This window comes from Xyrauchen texanus, chromosome 2, assembly GCF_025860055.1.
Source record: "Xyrauchen texanus isolate HMW12.3.18 chromosome 2, RBS_HiC_50CHRs, whole genome shotgun sequence".
In the NCBI taxonomy this organism is placed as follows: domain Eukaryota; kingdom Metazoa; phylum Chordata; class Actinopteri; order Cypriniformes; family Catostomidae; genus Xyrauchen; species Xyrauchen texanus.
In genome coordinates this window covers 61,570,417-61,595,599 of record NC_068277.1, presented here as the reverse complement: position 1 = coordinate 61,595,599, position 25,183 = coordinate 61,570,417, and the positions used below count along the sequence as shown (strand labels likewise).

The window sequence follows — 25,183 nt, the reverse complement described above, 5'->3', positions numbered from 1 at the left end:
TGCCTCCGACGCCCCGCGGAAGGTCGAACAAAGGCAGCTGCCGCCGGCGGTGCACCGTCAAACCGTTATGGTGGCAGCATTCCATTAGGTCTCATACACATGAGATCTGTTCAGTGCTGGCTGAAGCGTTGTGTACCACGACATGCTTGGTGCCAAGGGCGCATGCGCATCAGGTCTACCACTGCGAACCAATCTAGCTGCCGAACGCAACTTTTAAATGTGTTCTTGCATGAGCATTTTTGAACGGGAGTTTTTGCAAAGCCTAGTTGAAAACTCATAAGTTCAAGATCGGTCATAAGCTGCCGCGCTTCCTTTGGTATGATGAAGTAAGGGCTGTAGGGACCCATCTTCATCTCGGTTGGAGGGACAGGCTCTATCGCGTCTTTAAGTAATAGACAATTTCCACACGCAGGGATTTGGCTTATTTGCCGTGTACTGCGGTAAAGCGGACGCCCACGAAGGGGGCGGAGTCCTGGCAAACTGAATTGCGTAACCGAGTCGGGGACCTGGCCAGCCAGCGTGGCGGATTGGTAAGTGAAAGACACGCATCCAAGCTCCGTGCTGGGGGCACTAAGGGGACAATAACTTTTGACGTACCCGGCGGGGCTTCGCAGCGGGGCGGAGCAGGTATTACGGTGTCGGGAGGCGAGGACACGTCCCGAGGCTCTAGTGCTGAGAAAGGACTCGAAGCACTTACCTTGCTCCGCACACCCGGCCGGGGAACAGTCGTGGGGCTGAGGGAGGAGGGTCCGCGTCCAGCATGCCGGGTCTTTTGAGTTGTGGTGGCAGAGTGCCGTGAGAACAACATCTGCAGGCCAGGTGACCCAGAAAGAGGAAATTGCTCTGTTAGTAAAAAACGTGCAAAAAGAAAGTACCTTTAACTGAAGGTTTCTCTTCCCGGCCCTCCACCGGGGGACGGAGTGGTCTGTTTACCAACTCTGGAGCAAACGTCTCGATCTCTCGGTCGTCCGTCTCTGGAACGCTTGGGAGCCTTCCGGGTCCTCGAAAGGCTCCGTGAGATGGGGGTGTGTGCGCTTCCTGTGGGGTGCTCGATGCTGGGGCTGAGAGCTGGGCCCGAGAGCTGGGCCCACTCTTGTTTGAGGCGGAGCAGCATTTTTTTTGAAGCCGCAGGAGGACGCCCTCGGCGAGCAGACGGGGCAGGGGCATTTGCGGCAGGGCAGGATGTGTAAAATGGCCTCCGTCTGCTTCTTCACCGCTGAGGACAAAAGAAAGCCACAGCTATCAATCAGCTGCAATGCTGCCACAGCTATGTTCTCGCACTGAGAACATAACCCATTGGAGAGAAATCGCTCATACTGAGCTCGGACGGAAGCCAGCAAGCGTGCCGGGGAGGCGGGTGGTTCGAGGGGATTTACCCGGTGAACAGAGCCCGTCATTGTCCCCAAATCGCCTTCATCGCCCGCGGCGCCTGCCCCAATCCCATGGGAAAGAGGCGAGGCGCGGAGTGCGGCTGAAGTGACTTTCTCTCATGACAGAAGAAAGCCGCGACCGCAATGATTCTCGCACTGAAACTAGAAACTACACCGAAAATACACAGAGGCAGAAAAACGTCTTTAAAAAGACATGTCCTGAAAAGGACGTTCAATGCCAGCTTTGTATTTGCTCTTTTAGAGAAAATAACTCTAAACTGCGCTGTCGAAGTGCCCAGGGGCAAACTGCACTGCTGTGCAGAGAAGGAGAAAGCCGCTGTAGTGCGCCGTAGATCCAACAGCAGGCAGCGTCAGAGGAACAGGAACGGGTGTGTAACTCGCAGCTGACCGCATACACGACCATCGACTCAGAAGAAAATTTCTGAATGAACTCCACGTATTTCCTTGCCTTTATACCCTTATATCCGGGGGCGGAATATGCAAATACTGTCTGCCAACTTCTAATTGGCCTGTTTTCATATCAGAGGCATATCCGGTGCTCAAGAAAGACCCCTAGTGTCGCTTCTCCGACACAACGTTGAAGTGAGCGACAGACGGGGAAACTATTTTACAATCCTATGAATGAAGGCAGATTAGTGCCATCTGATGGAAAGAAATTAAGAAAATGACATGTAATACTCTAGTTTTACCACTAGATGCTTGTAAAGCTCTATATAATATAAACATATTTGTACAAACCTTGCTGATTAAATAGTTTTCAGGCATAGTTATTTACTTTTATTAGGTTGGATGTATACTTTTTGTTAAATTTTAATTTTCTTTGTTAAAATTTTGTTTTTAAGCATCACTTTTTGGAAGCATGAGCACAGAGAAATAATTCTGTTCTCTGTAAAAAAGTTACACTTTGATGCTGCGCTGATTTAGCGCATACATGGCCCAGAATGCGCCTGTATGCATTTCCCCCAGTTTCTCTGCTCCCGGGAGTCTTGGCCAGAGTTTGCCAGCAAGGGTCTTGCCAGGACAGGGTATGATTCTCGGAGATAATTTCTCTCCTCGATGGCTATCCTTGGGCGATTCCAGACAGAATGGACCTTCTGTCTCAAGCGCAGGGGACAATATTTCATCCCCGGTCCGAGCTGTGGAACCATACAGCACAGTCTCCAGTATTCATGTTTGGCTCATGAAGGGTACCAACTGAGGGACACTGGGCTATCTCCTGAAGATATCGAGACATTCTAAGTGCTAGGCCTCCTTCTACTAGTAAAAGTTACACCAATAAATGGGGTGTCTTTGAAAGTTGATGCAGTGCACATTATGCAGATCCAGTTAACTGCCAGATTGCTTCAGTTCTGGACTTTCTGCAGGAAAAATTGTCAGCAGGCACGTGCCCTGCCGCTCAGAGTTTACGCGGTCACTCTATTGGCTTGACACGCCTTGATTGACGGGGTGCCATTAGGGAGACATCCTCTGCTCACTCGCTTCATTCGTGGAGCCATGCGACTAAGACCTCCTGCTAGGACCAGAATTCCTGCATGGGACTTAGCAATAGTCCTTGAGGGTGTGGTTGAGACCCCCTTCGAACCTCTATAGTCAGCGTCTGATAAACTTCTGACTCTCAAGATGGTTTTTCTTATGGCAATTACTTCTCTAAAAAGAATTTTGGATCTACAGGCTCTGTCTGTCTTGCCAGCCTGCTTAGATTTTGGCCCAGCAATGGCTAATGCAATTTTGTACCCTCATCCTGACTACCGGCCTAAGGTTCCTTTCTCGACTGTACATTCAGTCTCTCTTGAAGCTTTCTGCTCCCCGCCGTTTACAACGCCGGAGAAGGAAAGACTTCATGGACTTTGTCCAGTCCGTGCCCTTCAGACTTATGTCCACCGCACTAGCCATTGGCGTAAGTCAGGGCAACTATTTGTTTTCCATGGGGGCCGCAACGGGGGGCGGGGTGAATTTATAGTTTGGTTGTTCCTGCCACTCCGGGTTCTTATGTCCTTGAGTCAACATCACAAGCTCATGTCTGAAACCTCTCGCGCTCTTGTGAGCACAACTACGCAACTGTAAGGGGTCCGGACATCCACAGTGTGGTGGGTGGGTATTCTCGTTCCCAAAGCGCTAAATTAGCGCAGCATCAAAATGTAGCTTTTTGACAGGGAACGTCTCAGGTTACTTGACTGTAACCTGAGACGTTACAGTCAAGACTGCTCTTCTTGTCTGAAGAGCAGTCCTGGGGCATCCCAGTGCGGCAATGAAGCACAGCATCTCATTCCGCTTTTATCACCCCTGTTCCCTGATAAAAGCGGAATGAGATGCTGTGCTTCATTGCCGCACTGGGATGCCCCAGGACTGCTCTTCAGACAATATACCTGATGATGCACCTGTGACGCATCTGTTTATAGACCTGCTACAGGTGCATCCAATGATGTCACCAGCAGAGGCTAAACTTCTGCTCAATTTCATTGACATGTTGCACACATATTCACAGCTGGTCACTCCTAATGACGTTCCCAAAGCGCTAAATCAGGGCAGCGTCTCGTTCCGCTTTTATCAGGGAATGTAGTGGTTTCTGCTCAATTTGTGAAAAATCACTCAAAGTCTTAGGGATTTTGATTTCAGAAGAAATACTTCATTATCATACAATAAAGCCGAGTTGCCTGCAGAACAACTAACTCATCTCTGGGTTTTGGTTCACTTATATACATGTCCTCTAACAAGGTAGGGCTAATACACATCAAACGTGTCATAATAATCCATCATCCTATTCTTTGACCCCAGTCTAATTATTTTAAGAAATGGACAGGAGACACCTGTGGAAGAGCCTCACCATATATTTTCTCAGCAGTCATGAGTCATATTTTTGGTTGTCTCAGATATGTAGAGTGTATCAAACAAAATATTCATCATCATTTTAAGAATTATTGCTTGTAGTGTAGATGTCTTCAACCCAGATATGTTGCGCATCCTAGAGGGTCAACCTTTGGGGAGAGGTTAGCTAGCACTTACACCCAGGACATGGTTCTTCATATCTTCTTATATATTCATTGGATGAATTTCCTCCCAATTTGGTCTTTCTGTCCATCCAGATTAGTTGCCATTGCATTGGGCCATTAACATTGATCAATGTCATCTGCTTCACTGTTGCTCGAATCAAGAATGATTTTACCGATGGTAACACACAACAGAATATTATTCCTTCCACAATGTTGTTATTTCAAACATTATATTAAAATGTACATGAGTTTACTCAAGCATGAGTAAAAATGTTTTTCAATCTTAATTCTTCATTATACAAACAATCCCAGGTTTGCTTAATACTTCTTTAATAATTTAGGCTCCTCTTTGTATGCAACAGTTCTCAAAACTTTACCCCCAAAATCAATCTATAATTCATCTTCTTTTAATAACCACTTCTAATAAAGTGGTTATTAAAACACAGTCAGGTTGAGTGGAACTCACAACTTCGGGCAGGTTTCTTCTAGACCTCCCTTTTGATGCTTCTAACCTAAAAGCATCCATCCACTTACTTAAACCCATTTCACCCTTCTTGGGCAAGTTTCCAGGGCGGTGAAAACCCTGTCTTAGGTCGCTCTCATTTTGCAGTTGGAGAGTTCTTTACCCATCATTGGGTCTTCACCTCTTGCCACTGGAGAATTTTACCCGTCATTGGGTTATCATCTCTTGTCTCTGGTCTCGATACCGCTCAGTCCTATTATCCAATCTTTAATAATTTGGTATCAGTAAACAGACATTTCTTTTGTTTCAGGGAGTATCACCTGAGAACCGTCACAGCCAATGGAACCAGCTACAACTGCTCAAACATGGAGACAGTTCATAATATGGTTACATTTACAAAGCATTATTCAAAGTTCAACAATCTATTGAAATTGTCCAAATTAACGGTAAAATGCTACAATTGAACTCATTTACAGTTCAATAATGTCCATTCAAGTTGTTATTTTTTGTCAAATGTCACAAATGTCTCAAAAGACCTTGTCTCTTGGTGAAGACTAACCATCAGAACAAAACAAAATACAGGGTAACCTCTGTCAAGCTTCTAGGAAGCTTAATTTAAAACATCACTTTAATTCAATTATAGTTTCTAGGTAGTTTTAGAACCTAAATTTATTCTTCCAGATGTACATTCAACCAAATCTCTTATCTTTAGTATGAACACTTCACTTCAAATAGCCCTCTGCATATATAAAATCACGATGAAGAAAGCTGTTTGAACCTTTCCTTCATATCACTGTATCTAACATTATTGTCAAATCACATCATTTTCCATATAAAATTGTATTAAATCACAAGAAATTAAAAAAATTAAGAAATATGCCTTTAGCCCACTTCAAAAACTTAAACTGAGAGTGAGAGGGACAGAATTTGGAGGGGGAGATTCCACTCCTTCACACTGTTGTTACAGTTATTCCTTTTTTTCCGCATTTTAGAATCTCACAATAACACATTTATGTAATTCTACAACAGTGAGAATAGTGATAATTGTAATTTAATGAAATAATATAATGAAATATATTTCATTATATTAACTGCTTTCAACCTTTCCCATTTTAAATCATCTTCAAGAAACCTTCTAGAATTTCTACTTTTCTTATCCCTTCCCAATTTCTACTTTCTACTTCTCTTATCTCTTCCCGCCTCGCGCAATGAAAACCATGTGCATCTGTATTCAGACCATTTAGAAATGTACATTTTTGTTTTTTTAAGTCAATAAACTTCTTTGATTACTTTCTCCCTTTTCTTACTCTTTCTCAGAAGGAACTTTTATTATGTCTAATGAAACAACATAAATCACCTTTTTAAACTAACAGAAAAGAAATTAAAGATTTTAAACAAAATAAAGTAGTAATGAGGCACAATGGAATTTCAGACACATCTCTTGTGTTTTACAATAATTGATCAGTAAAACACATGATATCCTTTTAATTTCTCACAAGTCGCATTCTTCTATATCCTAATGTTCAGCATCATTTAACAATATGATTTTTCAGTTATTATCCTCTTATAATTATCAGCATTTCCTGACAAATCATTTAGTTAAATAGCAGAGACAGATGTCACTGTGCAGAAACTGTATACCGTAATCTCCGGACTATAAGCCCCAACTTTTTTCCCACGCTTTGAACCTCGCGGCTTATACAATGACGCGGCTAATATATGGATTTTTCCCGCTTTCAAATTTTATTAAAAAAAAAAGAAAAAACATTCTGTGACGTGCTCAGTTTTTTTGCGGCATGAAGCTTTCATTAGACCAATGAAATTGCCGAACGGGTTAAGGTCAAACAACTTTTTTGTTTACTGTTTAGATTAAATCGAGCGCGCACAAACTTCCCATCGTTCTGATTACGGTAGTAATTTTGTCACCCTCACCATGGCAAAGACATGGAGAAACTCATATGATGCAGCTTTCAAGCTGAAGGCGATTGATCTGGCTGTTGAAAAGGAAACAGAGCTGCTGCACGGGAGATTGGTCTTAATGAGTCGATGATAACACGTTGGAAACAGCAGCGTGAGGAATTGACTCAGTGCAAAAAGACAACTAAATCTGAGGCTATTCAACTCCGACACCGAAGGAGATGACTTCAGTGGTTTCAGTGCACAGGACGAGGAAGATAGTGACCAATTACTTTCTTGGTAGGCTACTGTTTACTGCAAATGTTTTATTACAAGCCGTGTGTGGCAGCGGGGGCGTGGTCAAGCGCCCGTCCGGGAGAGAAAAGCTGTAAGGGTGCTTACACCTGCGCTAAATTATGTCTAACACCGGTGTCTAATTTCAAGTGCCCTGCTTCACGTGTCCTTCTTGGGAAAACTGTCACACGGGCACCAGTGTGACAGTTTTCAGCAGGGCACTTGACGCTCCAGGTAAGGCTTTTAATGGCCACAGCAATGTTTACAATCAATTTTATAAAGTTTCTCAATTCTTCTATGCGCCAACACTAGACTGACGTGTGTCACTCTCTCAGCTCTGTGGCTGCTGCCTTTTATGCCGCTCTCCCCATGCTTACTGAAATTAGACACCGGTGTTAGACATAATTTAGCTCAGGTGTAAGCGTCTTACCGCTTTTCTCCCGGACGGCGCTTGACCACGCCCGCTGCCACACCGTGTTTCGTTAAAGCCTGTTTATTTTTGTTACAAGTCGTGTTTCGTTAAAGCCTGAGTAAAGTTCATTTGTTTCAATGTACCGGTAGGCACCTGCGCTTATAGACAGGTGCGGCTTATTTATGTTCAAAATAATATTTTATTTAAAAATCAGTGGGTGCGGCTTATATTCAGGTGCGCTCAATAGTCTGGAAATTACGGTACCTCTAAAATTTTATTTTCATGGATTTAACTCAAAATAGAAATAGACACTTAATTACCTCTATGTAGCACTCATTAATATTTTTCTTTAAAGTGAGGGTAGTCTTTGGAAAATGTATGGGAGTAACCAATCCAATATGTAACTCTTTCTTTGCCATTACATAATTTTTTTAATATTTAACCTTTACATCAACGAATTAGCAGTTAGATGCTGGATTTAAATTTAGACCCTCAGAACAATTTAGACATAGGTATTGAACCCATGGATGGCAGTTGGAGAATCAAACACCCAATTAGTCATATATGACTGAAATCAACGTATCAAGAGAAATTTGAATCCACAATTGATATGTCAATTAGGTAATGATTACCAGCATTCATGATAGTAGGAGGGCCAATCATATAACAGCCTACATACTAGTATTTCTCAGTCTATTTTCTCCTGCAATATAAGCATCTTCAATAAATCATCAGCAATCTGCAATGGTGAGAGACTGGTTCCAGAATGAGTTATTGAAATGACTTACACAATGCTGACAACAGAAAGGGTAAAACATAGTTAGCATCAACGGCACACAGAATAGACACATGAACATGAAGTTAAGTAGTATGTATTATGCAAGTTGTGTCAAAAAATGATTGATGATGTAATTGGTTCACCTTTGACCTTTGCATCCAGTGTGTATGTGTGTGTGTGTGTGTGTGTGTGTGTGTGTGTGTGTGTGTGTGTATGTGTTTTTAAATAATAATTTAAAACAGTAACATGTGTTAAATTGATAAAGCGTTTTGAGTTTGTGTCACGACGCGTAATGTGATGACCCTGTGGGAATCGTGTTTTTTAAAGTTTAAACAAGACGGCGTCTGCTCACTGTTAGATACGGGAGACAGGTTATTTAGCGCTCCATCTGGTGGAGAGCTCGTGAGATCTTTTCACGCCATGAATTAAACAGAAGCTGTCACCTGTTCATAGCTTAAAACCATTACAGGCATTTTTTATATATTCCTGGCTTTAAAAATGTCACCTCTTAGGAAATGTTTTTAAACTGTTAAGGCAATTATTCAAGCCTAGATCAAACATACCAATGTTGTTTTATTCAGTTCAAAAATAGTTTTTAACTAAACACACATTCAAGAAATCGTTAACTCAATTAATGTTTTGTATTGCATATCGGGTTTAATAAATATCTGTTCGTCTACTAAAATAAATAAAAACAATCAATAATAGTCTAATTAAAAACAACTATTGAGTTAAATCACAAGACAAAATATAATTCGTTAAATATATGGAAGCAAAATGAGATCAATTGTTGTCTAGTCTAAGGGAAGTGTATTTTTCTGTTGAGAATTATATAAAAGAGCCATGAATAAAATGTGTTTTATAAGGTATTTTGAGTTGGTCGCGGTGCATCATGAACCCCAGATTTAAACAGAAGATGGTGCCAGATAGCTGTGGTGTGATTGTGAACTCATGACATGTAATTTGATGGTCTGGGTGAGGGGATCCCAGCGTGGGAGATGCGTGAGGAAGCTGAGTTAGGGTCGCCGTTATTTTAGCGTCACCGGAATCTCCGAAAAGAACACATCACGACTAATGTTATAATGTTACCTGCTGTAATAGGGCTATTGTGCATGACAGTGGACTTTATTGGTATCAGAATCCGCCAAAGGACATGGACTGATTATTATCCTGGTGTGACTTTGCGCCCGCTGGAATCACCCGCTCCTGCACTTCATACCCAGGGAGGGGTCTTGCCGACCCAGGACAAGGGAAGTGTTTTAAATTATTATATGTAACATTGTATGGATGTATTGTCTGTCTCTGCCCCCAGTGCGGGCACTGTATAGGCCCTTTTCACATGATGTCACGCAACTTCCGTTCTGACTCAAAGCAGTGTACGTTTACTTCCGCCAGCATAGTGGAACGCTATGGAGTTTACCCAGTCCCTTCGACACCTGCCAAAAATACATCTAGATGATGTACAGCGATTTGCGGACAAATTTTCACTTACAACACGTTCCAAACTTGACAAAGGATACAAATTCTTCATTGAGCAGTACCCGTTTGCCTATGAAGGTAAGCATTTTGTATTGTCCCGCCCAAATTACGTTAGCGGAGTTAGGATAACGATAGTTGTTAGCTTTCTCTCCTGCAGTGAAAGTCCATATTCTTTATTAATTTACTGTAATACAGACCTGTAAACTCTTGTTGCAATCATGTTTATTACTGATGTTAGCTACAGATTGTGTATTGTTAGATAAAAGTCAGTAACGCATTCATGGTTAATGTTGTGCCCTTTCACCAAAACATTGCATTGGAATAGTTTCGAATGTAGTTGTCGATGAGGTGACAGTGAGAGGGCGTTGTCACAGGTCCATGAGGAAAAATGAGGAGGCTCATCACCTTCAGGTTTTTCTGATTTTCATGTTCTGCTGCGGTTGCAGACACTTTGCAGTAACGTTATCCCACAAAGTTCCATTGTGGTTCAGTGTGTTTCTCAGCCTGATGTCAATGAGTGTGGTGCACCAAAATCTAGATGACAACCTTACATTTAAAAAACAGAAGAGGGTTGTTTGAGGACAATAAGACTGAGAAATATGCTGTGTGATGTTAAAATAAAGTAGGTGTTCAAAGTTCATGGACTTACTTTAAAACCTTAAGTTTGTTCAATTACTCCAATGAAATGTAAAATTGTTGAGCAGGAAAGACTTATTTTCATGTTTCTCTTATCAGGTTACATTTCATGCTAAAGAGGTTCCTGTGGTACTGAAATGCATGTCATGTACCTGCTCTGCTGGGAAAGCACTGTGCAACCACATTGTGGCATTATTGTTTCAAAGTGCTCACTACTGTACCATGGGCTTCAAGACAGTGCCATTGCCACTGTCATGCACCAGCTCACTGCAGACCTGGCACCGGCCTAGGACACATGTAATACGTTAACATTTATTACATTTAATGATGTTGGACTATAATTTTGTAATGACTATGTCCATTAATTATTTATCATCAATATATTACAGGGAATTGCTCCTGAGGCAACAAATGACATGGTAGTGTGTAAACCAGTACCGAAGTCCAAGGATCATGCCCGAACTGGTGTGAAATGTACACTGTACAGAGCATATGGTGGCAAGTCTGAATTAACACCTGTCTATATATTTTAATGTATAACAGAACAATGATTAGTATATAGGGTTTGGGGCAGCTCAAAACATTTTCATGTTTATTAAAATATACATCTCACTTTTTTGTCAGGTCCTCTTCCAGATCCTCACATCCTTGCCAGTGTTGAGAAACTGCAAGACAAACGCCCACAACCAGGCATTTGCAAATTGCTCCACAGGCTTGAGGCCCTTAATTTTGTGGACTCTAAATTTGGCCCGGTGCCATTTGGGTCTTTGCTCTCTTACCAGTGCCCTCCTGAGATAAGTAGAGACATTATTAAACACCCTGGTGCCCCTGGATTTCCTCTGTTGCCTATTGAAGGTCACAATTTTAAATTTCACATACAATTTGAGCCTAACTACAAGCAACAATGCCACTTAGAGAGCCTTAAAGTGTCAAGGGAGTTCTCTTACGAGAGGTTCTCTCGTATTGCGTAAGCTAGCTTACGCTACGGGAAAGATTAATCTTTTCTGAGATATTGAAGCCAAAAAATTATCCTTAATTTTGTATCATTTGTCAACGCAGTGCAGCAACTGCAGACCTTGAGCGGGCTAGCTAGCGAGCTCATTGGTTGCTCTGCGGCAACTGCTGCAGCCTATAGACGAACTTGGGCGAACTCGCGTCCAATGAGAGGCGTCCGCGCGCTCCGGACTCGCGTCCAAAATGGGCGTGGCTAGAGTGCATATAAGCGTAGTTCGTAGGCTGGAACCCTGATGTCATCTCTTCAGCGAAGCTCTTTGCATCTCTGAACTGGAAGCCGCGTCGCCATTCGAGGGGCATTTAGCAAGCTTGGACAGCGCTCGAAGAAGCCAGCCGTCTTCGCCACCTTCAGCCATCCTGCGAGCTACGCCATCCGGCGACGTATCCTTTTTAGAGCAAGCTAAGTTCCTCAGCGAACTTCACAAAAAGAGTATCGAGCGTCTTTTTAAAGACCACCTTTCGTTCGTTTCGCCGCGCAATAAGAAGCGCCGCTCCCAAAGGCTGCCGGAACCGGTGTTAGAAGCGACTGCCTCGCCGGAGCCTCTCCCTCGAGTCTCGCTTTCACCCTCCCCGCCCCCCGGGACGCGCAGTTGCCGCCCAGCGGCCGCCCAGCGGCCGCACTGCTGCCATCTGGGATGACAAGGCGGAGGATAAGGGTTGCTGTTCCATCATGGCTTCGGACAGCGAGGAGTGGTCAGGCTCCCAAGCCTCCTCCTCGGCCCAGGAATCCAGAGGATTCGGTAGCAGCACACCTTTGCCCACCCTCCGCGAGATGGCGGTCTAAACCGGTGCTCCCGTCTAGGCCTGCAGAACTACTTCCGCCTGTGTTGGCCGCGCCTATGCCACCGCCGGCCAAGCCGCATCTGCTCTGCATTCCATGGCCGTCTTACAGATCCTCCAAGCGGACCTCCTTCGAGAATGGGATGAGAAAGGCGGACACCCAGAGGCTGTTTCAGATCTAAGGAGCGCGACGGACAATGCGCCGCTCTCTCCGTCCGGTCTCTTCGGTTCCACGGTGAGTTCCGCGGCAACCGAAGTCCTCCTAGCTTTGTTGAGAAAACGACGGCTCAGTCCCGCCGCAGCCGGACAGCCGTCAAAGCTTCACCCTCTGTCAGTCCCCTTCTCTCAGGCTACTGCAGTGGTGGATTCAGCAGCCAACAAGCCGGTGATACTGCCCGCTTGCCTGCACTCAAACGCCGTTTTCACGGCGATCCAAAGAAATCTTGTAAAGAGCAAACATGCCTTATGTGTAGAAAATGTGCCCACAATCCAGTGTTCACCCCTACACACAAGCATTACACTTCCCGTGTTCCTATCAGAGCCCACTCACATAAAGCGGACACAGCCCGCTCGAGTGTTAGAGTCAATAAATTAGCCCACGAATCCGTGCGGCGCCCTTCTCTGGCAGCTCTGTCACACGACCAGCCTTGTGTAGAAAATGTGCCCACAATCCAGTGTTCACCTCTACACACAAGCATTACACTTCCGTGTCCGATAAGAGCCCACACACATAAAGCAGACACAACCGGCTCGAGTGTTAGAGTCAATAAACGGCTCGCTGAATACGTCATGCGCCCATTCTCTGCCCGCTCTGTCACACGGCCAGCAAACACTTCTCTGTATGTAAGTCCCGTGCCTGTGACTATGCTCGCGCATCACTTAACAGATGTGACTCTTTCCCCATTCACCTCAATCGGGAAGTCACTCACAGAACAGCCTGTCACTGCTGTCTGCGAGCAGTCATGCATAAGCACAGTAAGCGCGCTCACACATTCTGTTCAGCACGCTGTGTGCGGCAATCAGGGCGATTTGGTCATTCACCCTCTAGCGTTACGCTTCAAAGCGTGGGAAGCTATCCCAGGATATCCAAATTGGTGTTAAGCACAATAAAACAGGGCTATTTGCTACAGTTCGATCGCCGCCCTCCCCGATTCAGAGCGCGGCTCGAAACTGTTGTGAACACGGAAGCAGCCTGCATGCTTCGTTCAGAAATAGCAAACCTTCTGTGCAAAAGGGCCATAGAGAAAGTGAGCGAGTCGGGGTTTTACAGCCGTTATTTTCTTGTTCCCAAGAAAGACGGCGGCCTCAGACCAATATTAGATCTCAGGGTTTTGAACAAGGTGCTTGCAAAAAGACCGTTCAAAATGCTTACAATCAGGAAACTCCTTGCACATACGCGCTAGGGGGACTGGTTTATCTCTCTCGATCTGAAAGATGCCTATTTTCAGATTCAGATAAATCCCCGTCACAGGCCATTCTTGAGATTCGCCTTCGACGGCCAGGTTTATCAATACACCGTCCTTCCGTTCGGCCTGTCTTTAGCACCCCGTACTTTCACGAAGTGCATGGATGCGGCGCTCGCACCCCTGCGGAGTCAGGGCTTGTGAATTCTGAACTATTTGGACGACTGGCTGATTATGGCACAGTCACGTACGGAGCCTCTGTCTCACAGAACAGTTCTCCTCAGCCATCTGAACAGTTTGGGTCTCAGCGACTAGCCGTGTTCAGCGACTAGCCGCGTCCTTTCAGATGAACAGCCTCACGCCTCTGAAAAAATTTCAGAGAGTGCTAGGTTACATGGCCTCAGCCGCAGCAGTACTTCAGCTGGGTTTACTGCGCATGCGCCCGCTTCAGCATTGGCTAAACACCTGCGCGTCTCGCCGGGCCTGGGCCACAGGCCGCCAGCCGATCAAGGTGACTCAGACCTGTATTTCAGCTCTGCAGCCCTGGACAGTGGCCGAATGGTATCAGCGGGGAGTGACGATGGGAGCTGTATCTCGCCGAAAAGTCATCTCGACAGGCGGCGTCCAACACGGGTTGGAGCGCGGTCTCGCGAGGGCTCTCGGTTTTTTGGCCTATGTTCAGTTCAGGAAAAGCTCCTTCACATAAATTGTCTGGAAATGATAGCGGTCGAGTACGCGCAGCGCTTTCTCCGGTCATTCAGGGTCACCACGTCCTGGTCCGTTCGGACAACAGATCTGTGGTATCCTACCTAAACCGTCAGGGTGGTGTCAGATCCAGGAACCTCTTCCATCTCACGAAGCGCATACGGAGTTGGTCCCAGTGCCACCTGTGCTCGCTGAGGGCAACGCACGTGCCAGGCCACCTGAACGACGGCCCAGACAGACTGTCCAGAGACAATATTCCCCCAGGGGAATGGTCCCTGCACGCTCAAGCAGTCCAGAAGTTATGGCGCATATTCGGCAGAGCAGAGATAGACCTCTTTGTGTCAGAAGAGAACTCTCACTGCCCAATATTTTTCTCGAAGCGAGGGCACGCTGGCCCAGGACTGGCCCAACCGCCCGCTTTACGCCTTCCCTCCCGTCTCGCGATTGCCACAGGTAATGCAGAGGACCAGGGAAGCAGCGTCACTCGGTGCTCCTCATAGCCCGCGTTGGGAGAATCAGACATGGTTCCCGGAGCTTACGCAGCTGTCATTGACAGCGCCGTGGCCCATCCCAGTGAGAGCAGATCTCCTCTCTCAAGCTCGCGGCACGATCTGGCATCCCCACCCAGAGCTGGGCGCTGCACGCTGGGTGATCAATGACTACCCGTCGCTCTGCCAGAAGGGGTAATAAACACCATCATACACGCTAGAGCCCCTTCCACGAGAAGACTCTATGCGTCAAAATGGTCTGTGTTTTCAAAATGGTGCACCGACAGAGACCTGGACCCACGGACATGTGGGGTGTCGTCGCTGCTCGTGTTTTTACAAAGAGCTGCTGGATAAGGGCAGATCCCCATCCACGCTCAAAGTGTATGTGGCGGCCGTTGCGGCGTTCGCTGAACCCCTGCACGGCCAGTCACTGGGAAAAACGAGCTGGTCATCCGCTTCCTCAGGGGAGCTAGAAGGATGAACCCCCGCGCCCCCATCGGTTCCTGTCTGGGATCTTTCTATAGTTCTCGAAACTATGAAAGCCCCCTTTCGAACCGCTTCAATCCATGGATTTGAAATACCTTTCACTCAAAACCGTTTTCTGACTGCCCTGTCATCAGTCAAACGTGTGGGAGACCTTCACGTGCTGTCTGTCAGCGCTGCGTGTCTTGAGTTTGGACCAAGTGACTCCAAGGTAATTTTAAAGCCTAGACACGGCTATGTTCCCAAGGTGATCGGTACTCCTTTCAGAGCACAGGTCATTTCCTATCGGCGCTGCCAGCATCCGATAGCTTAACACGACGCCAATCTCCTTTGCCTAGTCAGAGCACCGAGATTGTATACTGCGCTCCGCCTCTTTCAGACACTCTGAGCAGCTTTTCGTTTCATTCGGAGGGTGCACCAAAGGTCTCGCCGCCTCGAAACAGACACTGTCTAGATGGATAGTGGACGCTATTGCTGCCGCATACGCGTCAAAAGACCTGCCATGCCCGTTGGGCATTAGGGCTCACTCCACTAGAGGCATGGCCTCATCGTGCGCATGGTCCAGCAGGATTTCCATTCACGACATATGTGTGGCAGCGGGCTGGGCTTCCCCCTCCACCTTTGTCAGATTTTACAATCTGGAAGTGCCTGCCCTGCAGGCAAAACTACTAGCGGTTTAATACGCTACAGCTCCCCTGGTGAGCTGCACTGATGGGACTCATTCCACACAGACCGGCACCGCCACTCTGTCGTTCCCTTCCCACAATGTGCTTATGTATTACACACACACTGGCCCGCACTCTTGCCGGCCAAATATTATTTCCCCACTCACAAGGGCTCCCGGGTCCCCCACCCCGGGGCTCATGCAGTGGATGCTTGGCGCGCGCCGTTGACAATGGGTTCCCGTGAGTGTAAGCTACTTACGCAATACGAGAGAACCTCTCGTGAAGAGAACGAATCGGTTACCTAACGTAACCTCGGTTCTCTCTAGACGAGGAACGAGTATTGCATAGCGGCCGTGCTTTCGCGCCACGGCGACTTTCGCTTCATTCAATGAAAACCAGGGTTCCAGCCTCACGAACTACGCTTATATGCACTCTAGCCACGCCCATTTTGGTGGGCTTTGATGCAGTAGCGCCGGACGCCTCTCATTGGACGCGAGTTCGCCAAGTTCGATCTATAGGCTGCAGCAGTTGCCGCAGAGCAACCAATGAGCTCGCTAGCTAGCCCGCTCAAGGTCTGCAGTTGCTGCACTGCGTTGACAAATGATACAAAATTAAGGATAATTTTTTGGCTTCAATATCTCAGAAAAGATTCATCTTTCCCATAGCGTAAGCTAGCTTACGCAATACTCGTTCCCTCGTCTAGAGAGAACCGAGGTTACGTTAGGTAACGATTCGATCTCTGCTGCTATTGAGGCAGAAACACGACTGCAGTCAGAATGCCAGCTGTGGACCCAGGTACGCAAACCCCGACTTACAGCCAGCAGATTTGGTGAGATATGTCATGTCCGTGGAGAGTCAACTGCAAAATCCTTAGCTGCTCGCATTCTGAGGAACTCCTCAGACAGCAGCTATGAAAAGAGGGCTGGACCTGGAGCCTGACATACTAAGGCAATATTCTGATTTCTGTGATGTCACTGTGACGCAGTGTGGGGTCCTCATCCACCCTGATGCACCTCACCTTGCAGCCAGCCCTGATGCCAAAGTTTTCAACCCCAGAGAAACACCACCATTTGGGTTGGCAGAGGTTAAGAGTTGTGATGTTGAAGATGTTGCTCAAGTTAAACACCTGATCACAGTTCGAGGCCAGGCTTGCCTTAAGAAAAGCCACAAATATTACTATCAGGTTCAAGGCCAGCTGGCCATAAGCGGACTTCAGTGGTGTGATTTTATAACAGATACCCACACTGACTTCACAGTTGAAAGAATATTTAGGGATGAGGAGATCATCAACTCAATGCGACAGAAGCTGGATTATTTTTATCACAACATCTACATGGATGTATTATTACGTTAAGGCAGAATTTTCAAATGCAAATATTTCTATGAACATCTGATGCATGTAATTCCTGTTGTAAATACTTTTTCAATTTACAACTTAAGTCAGTGTTGCATTGTATGTAAATATCCTTTGTCTTATCGAGCAGTGGTCGCTCTTCAACCAGTTTTCAACCTTGCTTGTAGCTTTGAGCTGCTATGAAAGTTTTGTATTAGTTTCCTTCATCGCACATAAATGCTATTACCAAATATGTAAATAAAAAAAATGGCAAGTTTTAAATATATTCTCTTTCTTTATTGGTTAAGATGTAAATTCATTTTACTCTGGATAAACTTTGTACAGAATGCTTCACAACATTGTTTATTAATAACCATGAAAATATAGTAACCCCTATGTTCATACAAAGCATAGAAATTTAAAAATATATTACAAAGCACTTGTATTTACAGTATATCTACACAGTGTCAAACACCTAAAAGTAGAAGAATTAATTAAGAATTAATCTCACCCAAGAAAGGAAACACTTCAGACGGGTTTGTCCCCTTTGATATCAAGAGGCCCCTGATAGTTTGAGAGTAGGCAACAGATGGCCCACAACTGATTGACTGAACCTACCATAGAAAGAGGAACAAGCCCATCCCAAATGTGGTACTCCTTCACCCTGCGTATCGCCCTCTCAACTAAAATTCTCAAGCGGGCAATAGCCTGGGTCTTCAATGTGTCCTCTGTGCTGAGCTGATTTGATTTTTTCAGTGGAGTAATGATGAGCGTTGCCCCCACCTGTGACAGCATCTTCTCAATCTGGAACCCCTTGTCAGCCATTACTCCATCTTCTGGTTGAAGTAACTGTAAGATCTGTGATTGCCGTGTTATTTCTATATCAGAGATGGAGCCTGTGTACAATTTCGAAACAAATGTGATAAAAATGGACATAGGAATAAAATGAATGATAAATCACATCAGCATATGGAAATGGTTTGACATTTAGCTTTGATAAAAATTTAACACTTGTTAGTAAACTTGTGGCAATACACGGGCTAACCGTGATTTAACAGTTCCCTTCCGAGGGAACTCGCACTGCGTCGTTGAAAACGACTCTTTGGGGAACGCTCCTTAGCGTGCGCCTCTGAAGTATGAATGAAACTATTCCAATCTTGATTGGTGTTGCATCATGGCGTAACATGTGACGGCATAACCGGATGCATAAAAGTGACGCCGGCACACACACATTAGCTTTTGCTCTTCAGCAAGCGCTCTATGTATATTGTTTGTCTTATTTGGTGTTGTTTGCCTATTTAAAAGAATTATGGCCACCGAACAGTTCAAGAAGTGCGTGCACCCCTGCCCTCGTTTTATTACGGGTAGGGACACGCACGATTTGTGTGTGAACTGTTTGGGAGCTCTCGAGGGATCTGCCTGTGAAAGCTGTGAAGCACTACCCCTGAGAGTGCTGCGCTCCCGGTTGGCGTGCTTTGATGAGCACGGTCAGGCTCGCATTCCCCACGGTTCTGGTCCCGCGTCTGTTGAGGCAGCGCGGCGATTGAGATCGTGGGGTTCGCAGCGGGATCTTGCAGATGAGAATGAGACTGCTCCGGCACTTTCTCATTCGATTACAGCTATGTTTTAGGGGCACGGGATATGGGCTATGGGAAGATGCCTGGTGTGGAGGAGGCTTTAGCCGGTTACCTCTCTCCTGAGTCGGCATCTTTCCTTAAAACCCCGGTGCTGCCTAGTAAGCCCTGCAGAGATACATCTGCATTAATAAGCAGGGCTTACATGGCGGCAGGTCGGGCTGGTTCATGCCTGCACTCAATGGCGATTTTGCAGGCGTACCAGGCCGATCTCCTGAAAGATTTAGACGAGGGGGAGGGGCCAACTCCTGAAGATATCGCGGAGTTGCGCAGAGCCGCAGATCTGTCTCTCCGGGCCACTAAAGAGACGGCCCGCGCTATTGGCCACTCTATGGCAGCTATGGTGACCACGGAGAGGTATCTGTGGCTAAATTTGTCGGGAATAAAAGAAAAAGACAGAGCTTTTTTGCTTGATGCCCCGCTCTCGCCCTCTGGCCTGTTCGGCGACGCCGTTACATCGGTCGTCGACAGGTTTCAGGAGGCGAGGAAACAATCTGCGGCATTCAAGCAGTTTCTCCCCCGTAAATCCAAGTCTAAATCAAGTAGGGTGGGGTAAACAGATCAGCCCCAGCCTTCAGTCAGCTCCTCGCGCAGCGCAGAGCAAAGGAGAGCGTTTCCTCTAGAGCCCCTCCTCCAGGAGCTTGGCAACAGAGGAAGCGCTCCCAGCGAAGCCCTCCAGCCAGGGGCTGACCTGAGGGACGTCCTTAAGGCTAGGAGGGCTTCGGGAAGAGGTCCTAACGGGGTGGTAGAACCTCGGAGGGCTGCCCCCGCTGCAGAGCAACCGAGGTTGTTCTCGCAGCGGAGCCCTCAGGAAATCGGTGTCAGTTTCCGCTGTCTCTGGCGCCGGGCCACACCAATTTCAGGGAGCGCACACCGTGCCGTTCAGCGTCAAAAGATAAAAACACACATCAATTGTGGTCACAAGAACTGTATTGACCAAATCCTGCCGGTATCCCGCTTCAGGAGGTCGAGAACAGTGCGCGAAAAACACCCGAGACCAGCCTCGAGAGGCTGGTTCCCTTAGTAGATTTTGTAGAGGCATGGAATCATCTTCCCAACATATCTGCATGGGTCCTGCATATAATAAAATCAGGGTACAGACTGCAGTTTGGGCACCGCCTCCCCAAATTCTCTGGGGTGGTGCAGACTACAGTGGTTCCGGGGCAGGCTCAGGTGATGGAACAAGAAGTGCAATCTCTGCTGCTGAAGGAGGCCATAGAACGTGTTCCTCATTCAGACAGGGAGTCCGGTTTTTACAGCCGGTACTTTATAGTTCCAAAAAAGGATGGGGGGTTGAGGCCGATTTTAGATCTCAGAGTTTTGAACCAGTCTCTGAGGAGGTTCAGGTTCAAAATGCTTACTATTCCTGTCATCGTGAGTCAGATCAGATCCGAGGACTGGTTTGTCACGATAGATCTAAAAGATGCCTATTTTCATGTATCCATCCTTCCATGTCACAGGAGGTTCCTGAGGTTCAGCTTCGGGGCGAAGCTTACCAATATCGGGTTCTTCCGTTCGGCCTAGCACTATTTCCCCGCACATTCACCAAATGTATGGATGCAGCTCTTGCTCCACTGAGACTTCAGGGCATCCGTATACTGAATTATATCGACGACTGGCTCATTCTGGCCCAGTCTCGAGAAATGGCAGTTCGGCATCGAGATGTTGTTCTTGGCCGCATTCGAAGTTTGGGGTTGAGACTTAACACAAAAAAGAGTGTGTTACAACCATCCCAGTGCACAACGTTTCTGGGCGTTGTGTGGAACTTCGATTACGATGCAGGCACGCATGTCTCCTGCACGTGTCGAAGTCCCTTATGGCGATGGTGGCCGGGTTAAAGCTAGGCCAGGCCATCACTGTAAAGCAATTTCAAAGACTGCTGGGCCTCATGGCAGCGGCATCCAACATTGTACCTTTGGGCCTTCTACACATGAGGCCCCTCCAGTGGTGGCTGAAAACCAAGGGGTTTTCCCCCAAGGGGAATCCATTCCGTATAATCAGAGTAACGCGCAGGTGCCTTCCTTCTCTGCTAATATGGAAGAAACCTTGGTTCCTGTCCCAAGGGCCAGTGTTGGGAGCGTCATGTCGCCAGAAAACCGTTTCGACAGACGCCTCCCTCACTGGCTGGGGCGCGGTCATGGACGGCCGCTTTTCCAGGGGTCTGTGGCAGGACCATCATCATTCTTGGCACATAAACTGTCTAGAGATGTTGGCTGTGTTCAGGGCTCTGATAAGCTTCCTTCCAGACATCAAAGGTTACCATGTCCTAGTACATTCGGACAATACATCAGTGGTAGCTTATCTGAACCGACAAGGAGGACTCAGATTGCACCCTCTGTGCAGACTGGCGCATCAGATAATTCTTTGGTCCCAAGGGAAAATACTGTCTATCAGAGCAATATATATTCCGGGGGTTCAGAATCAGGGAGCAGACATCCTGTCGAGGCAGGGGCTGAGGCCCGGGGAATGGAGACTTCATCCAGAGGTGGTGAAGTTGATGTGGGACAAAATTGGACCATCGGAAGTGGATCTATTCGCGTCTCGAGGCGTCCCACTGTCCACTTTGGTTCTCCCTCTCACATCCAGCCCCACTGGGGTTGGGCGCCATGGTACAGGCTTGGCGAGGCTTAGCCTGTACGCATTTCCCCGATCGCTCTGCTCCGGGAGTCCTGGAAAGGGTCCGCCAAGAGGGCATCAGTCTTCTTCTGGTTGCCCGATGTGGCCGGCCAGTATGGTTCTCAGACATAATTTCACTCCTGATAGCTCCGCCATGGCAGAATCCTCTGAGGAGGGATCTGTTGTCTCAGGCAGGGGCACAGTCTTCCACCCTCGTCCAGAGCTGTGGAAACTGTGGGTCTGGCCCCTGAGGGGGTTCAGTACCTAAATGCTGGTCTATCAGCGGGGGTGGTTGAAACCATACTTAGCTCTAGGGCTCCGTCTACTAGGAGATTATATGGCCTCAAGTGGAATGTGTTCTCCACTTGGTGTAGAGAACATGAATTAGATCCAGTTAACTGCCCGGTGGCTTCAGTTCTGGAGTTTCTTAAAGATCGTTTCTCTGCGGGTCTATCCCCTTCCACACTTAAGGTGTACGTGGCTGCCATTTCGGTGTTCCATGCACCACTGAGTGATGGGCCTCTGGGGAGGCACCAGCTGGTCATTCGTTTTCTCCGTGGTACATGGAGGACGAGACTGGCAACCAGGTCCAGGGTTCCTGCCTGGGACCTGGCGGTGGTTCTCGAAGGGTTATCCCTGGCCCCCTTCGAACCCCTTCAGTCAGCTTCGCCCAAGGACATGACGTTCAAGATGGCTTTTCTCTTAGCTATTACCTCTCTAAAGAGGGTGGGTGATCTTCAAGCCCTGGCAGTGACGCCAGCTTGCTTGGAGTTTGCCCCTGGCGGAGTTAAAGCCATTTTGCACCCGAGACCTGGCTATGTGCCTAAGGTGCCGTCTAACACGGCACGGTCTCACGGTCCTGCAGGCATTTCATCCTCCACCTCATGTGTAGGCAGAAGAAGAGGCTCCATTTGCTCTGCCCTGTCAGAGCTTTGAGCGTTACCTCGAGAGGTCCTCTTCCTGGAGGAGGTCGGACCAACTGTTAGTGTGTTTTGGGTCACCTAGGAAGGGGCTCCCTGCCTCGAAACAAACCATTAGTAATTGGATTGTTCAGGCTATTATCTCGACCTACAAGGTGCTAATTTGCCTTCACCTTTGGCCGTAAGGGCTCATTCAACTAGAGGCATGGCGTCCTCTAGGGCTCTCTTATCGGGAGTACCCCTCCAGGAGATCTGTGAGGCAGCCGGTTGGGCTACCCCGCACACTTTCATCAGGTTTTATAGTCTGCACCTCCCTAGTACGCCTGGTGCACGTGTGCTCTCGTCCTAGCTGAGTGCCTGAGTTCAGTTTCACCCTAGGGCAGGCCTTTTTTCGGTGCGTGGCCTAGTGGGCATTCGTTCCCCAAAGAGTCGTTTTCAACGACGCAGTGCGAGTTCCCTCGGAAGGGAACGTCTCGGGTTGAGAAGGGAACGAGACACTGCATCGTCCTGCCACGCCCCTCAAGGCCTGAGAGCGGCTTGCTTCATCGCTAGGCTAATGTGTGTGTGTGCCGGCGTCACTTTTATGCATCCGGTTATGCCGTCACATGTTACGTCATGACGCAACACCAATCAAGATTGGAATAGTTTCATTCATACTTCAGAGGCGCACGCTAAGGAGCGTTTCCCAAAGAGTCGTTTTCAACGACGCAGTGTCTCGTTCCCTTCTCAGGGAACAAGGGTTATAGTCATAACTGCTAGCTAACTTTCTACTTTCTCCTCCACGACAGTCACACATTAAAGAATGCAATAAGTTACTGGAAATGATCATTAACGTCATCAAAATAATCTAAATATAAGAACCAATAACGCTACATATGTAAATATTATTATTATTTGAATTTTACCTTTCGTATTGTCGGTGATCACCTTCTGTGTTTTCCTGAAGTAACTTTACCCAGCGCGCGTAAGTTAAAACGGAAGTACGTTTACCCTGCTTTGCGGAAAAGCGGAAGTTATCTGACGTCATTGTGAAAAGGGCCTATTAGGTTCGGGAGAAGAGATAAAAGCCAGCCCACACTGACAATTGATTGGTTAACTTACCGAAACAGGCCAATCAGGATGCTCTTTGTCTTACATGCACTTCTTGATGCACACACGCACACACACACGCAAGGTCTCTCGCTCTCTCCCTCTCTGCCATGCGCGCTACACGGTTTGGAGCACAGTCTAACCGCTCTTGCTCGCTCGCTCTTGATTCCGGGAGATTTTAACTAATTTGCGGGCATCAGGGAGCCGCTATCAATACGCGGGAGACTCCCGGAACTTTCGGGAGACTTGGGATGTCTGCAGTTCCTTTATCGAGGTCATACAACAGCGTGATAAAACACTGGGTAGATTTAGTCCATTACACCAATTGCTATAACACGTTAAACGCTACTGACCGCAGTAAAACAATAGTTTGCGGTTCGATATGCAGACTTTGTTAGCCTGTAATCTGTCATGTTCTGCCATAGACATGTATGTTACTGAACCATAGCTGATGTAAATTAGTTAACAACTTACCTCTGTCTGTGGATTTTCAGATGCCTCACAAAATTGGACATTGTCGACGAGGTGTCTGTAATTTTGGAACCACAGGTTCTACATGTTGCAATCCTTCTGTTGCCTTTAACGCTGTATTCAATATATCCCAATTATATCACCTTTGGAATCATTTTTGCTGTGTCCTTGTCCTTAAATGCATGCCGTGGTCTTCAAACTTGGTCCAGCTTTCGTGGAAGCTGATTGGTGATTGGTTGAATAAGGAGCGTTGACATGCAGATTTGTAAATCAAATTAATCATTTATTTGGGAAATTAATTGTTGATTTACTGCACATTTTTAATTATACAACTCTTATCTTTGGTTTTAAAAAGTATAAGTATTTCCAAGTCAGACGGCTGAAGTCCAAGTCAAGTTGCAAGTCATTGCTGTCAAAGTCTAAGTCGAGTCGCAAGTCTTTTTTGATTCTGTCGAGTCGAGAGTCATCAAATTAGTGACTCGAGTCCAAGTCAAGTCCAAGTCATGCGACTCGAGTCCACATCTCTGGGGAAAAGTGAGCGCTGGGGAAAAGGCTTTAAAAAGAAAATAAAGTCTGAAGTTGAAGTTAAATGACGTTAAAGTTTTTAATTTGAAAAGTTTGTACTTGTTTGTACTTGTCAAGTCTGTACTGAAAAAAATGCAGTAAAGTTTGTATTTGAAAAGACTTGGAATTGTGTGTTCTGTGGAATGAGTACAAATATATGTGCAGGCTGTATAAAAAACATAGTTGTGCCACTAACATAAGTGAAAGTATGTACTATGGAAATAAGTACATATATGCATGTATACATATATGCGTCTTACATATATTTAACATTTATGTGCATATACGGGAAAATATATGGCACTTATATGAAAACGGCCATTTTTGCTATATTTTGAAATATATGTTTTAAATATGTCTATGTGTTTTACATATATGAATTTTGCATATATTTTCATATAGGCAGCAGACATACATGGGCACTGATATTATATATGTAATTTACATATATTGACATATATTACATTTCTGTATGGGTATAGTTTTTAACTGTTCATGAGATATATAGAAAAATGGAAGTGGCTCGACCAAATAGACGCTATCTTGACCGGCGAGCAATGGGAGGGAGAGTGCCCTGGACTCAGCCACGTCTGGAGTCCACAATGGAGAATGGTATGTTAACTTTATACTCTGCTTGAAAGCTTCACTTTATTTAGTAGACCAGTTACTGGAAAGCATG

General features: G+C 46.4%; 3 protein-coding genes across 3 annotated transcripts in view; all 3 read right to left on the bottom strand.

The window, feature by feature from the left end:
• The window catches only part of LOC127656003 (histone H2A-like), a 357,620-nt gene that overhangs the window by 51,154 nt on the left and 281,283 nt on the right, over positions 1–25,183 (bottom strand). The window lies entirely within an intron of this gene.
• LOC127655866 (uncharacterized) overlaps positions 1–25,183 on the bottom strand; it is a 105,666-nt gene that overhangs the window by 75,087 nt on the left and 5,396 nt on the right. The window contains exon 2 of the mRNA XM_052143893.1: positions 10,650–10,674. Coding sequence (XP_051999853.1) covers positions 10,650–10,674 — 25 coding nt within the window. The remainder of the gene's footprint in view (positions 1–10,649; positions 10,675–25,183) is intronic.
• The window catches only part of LOC127655896 (zinc finger BED domain-containing protein 4-like), a 93,006-nt gene that overhangs the window by 65,125 nt on the left and 2,698 nt on the right, over positions 1–25,183 (bottom strand). The window lies entirely within an intron of this gene.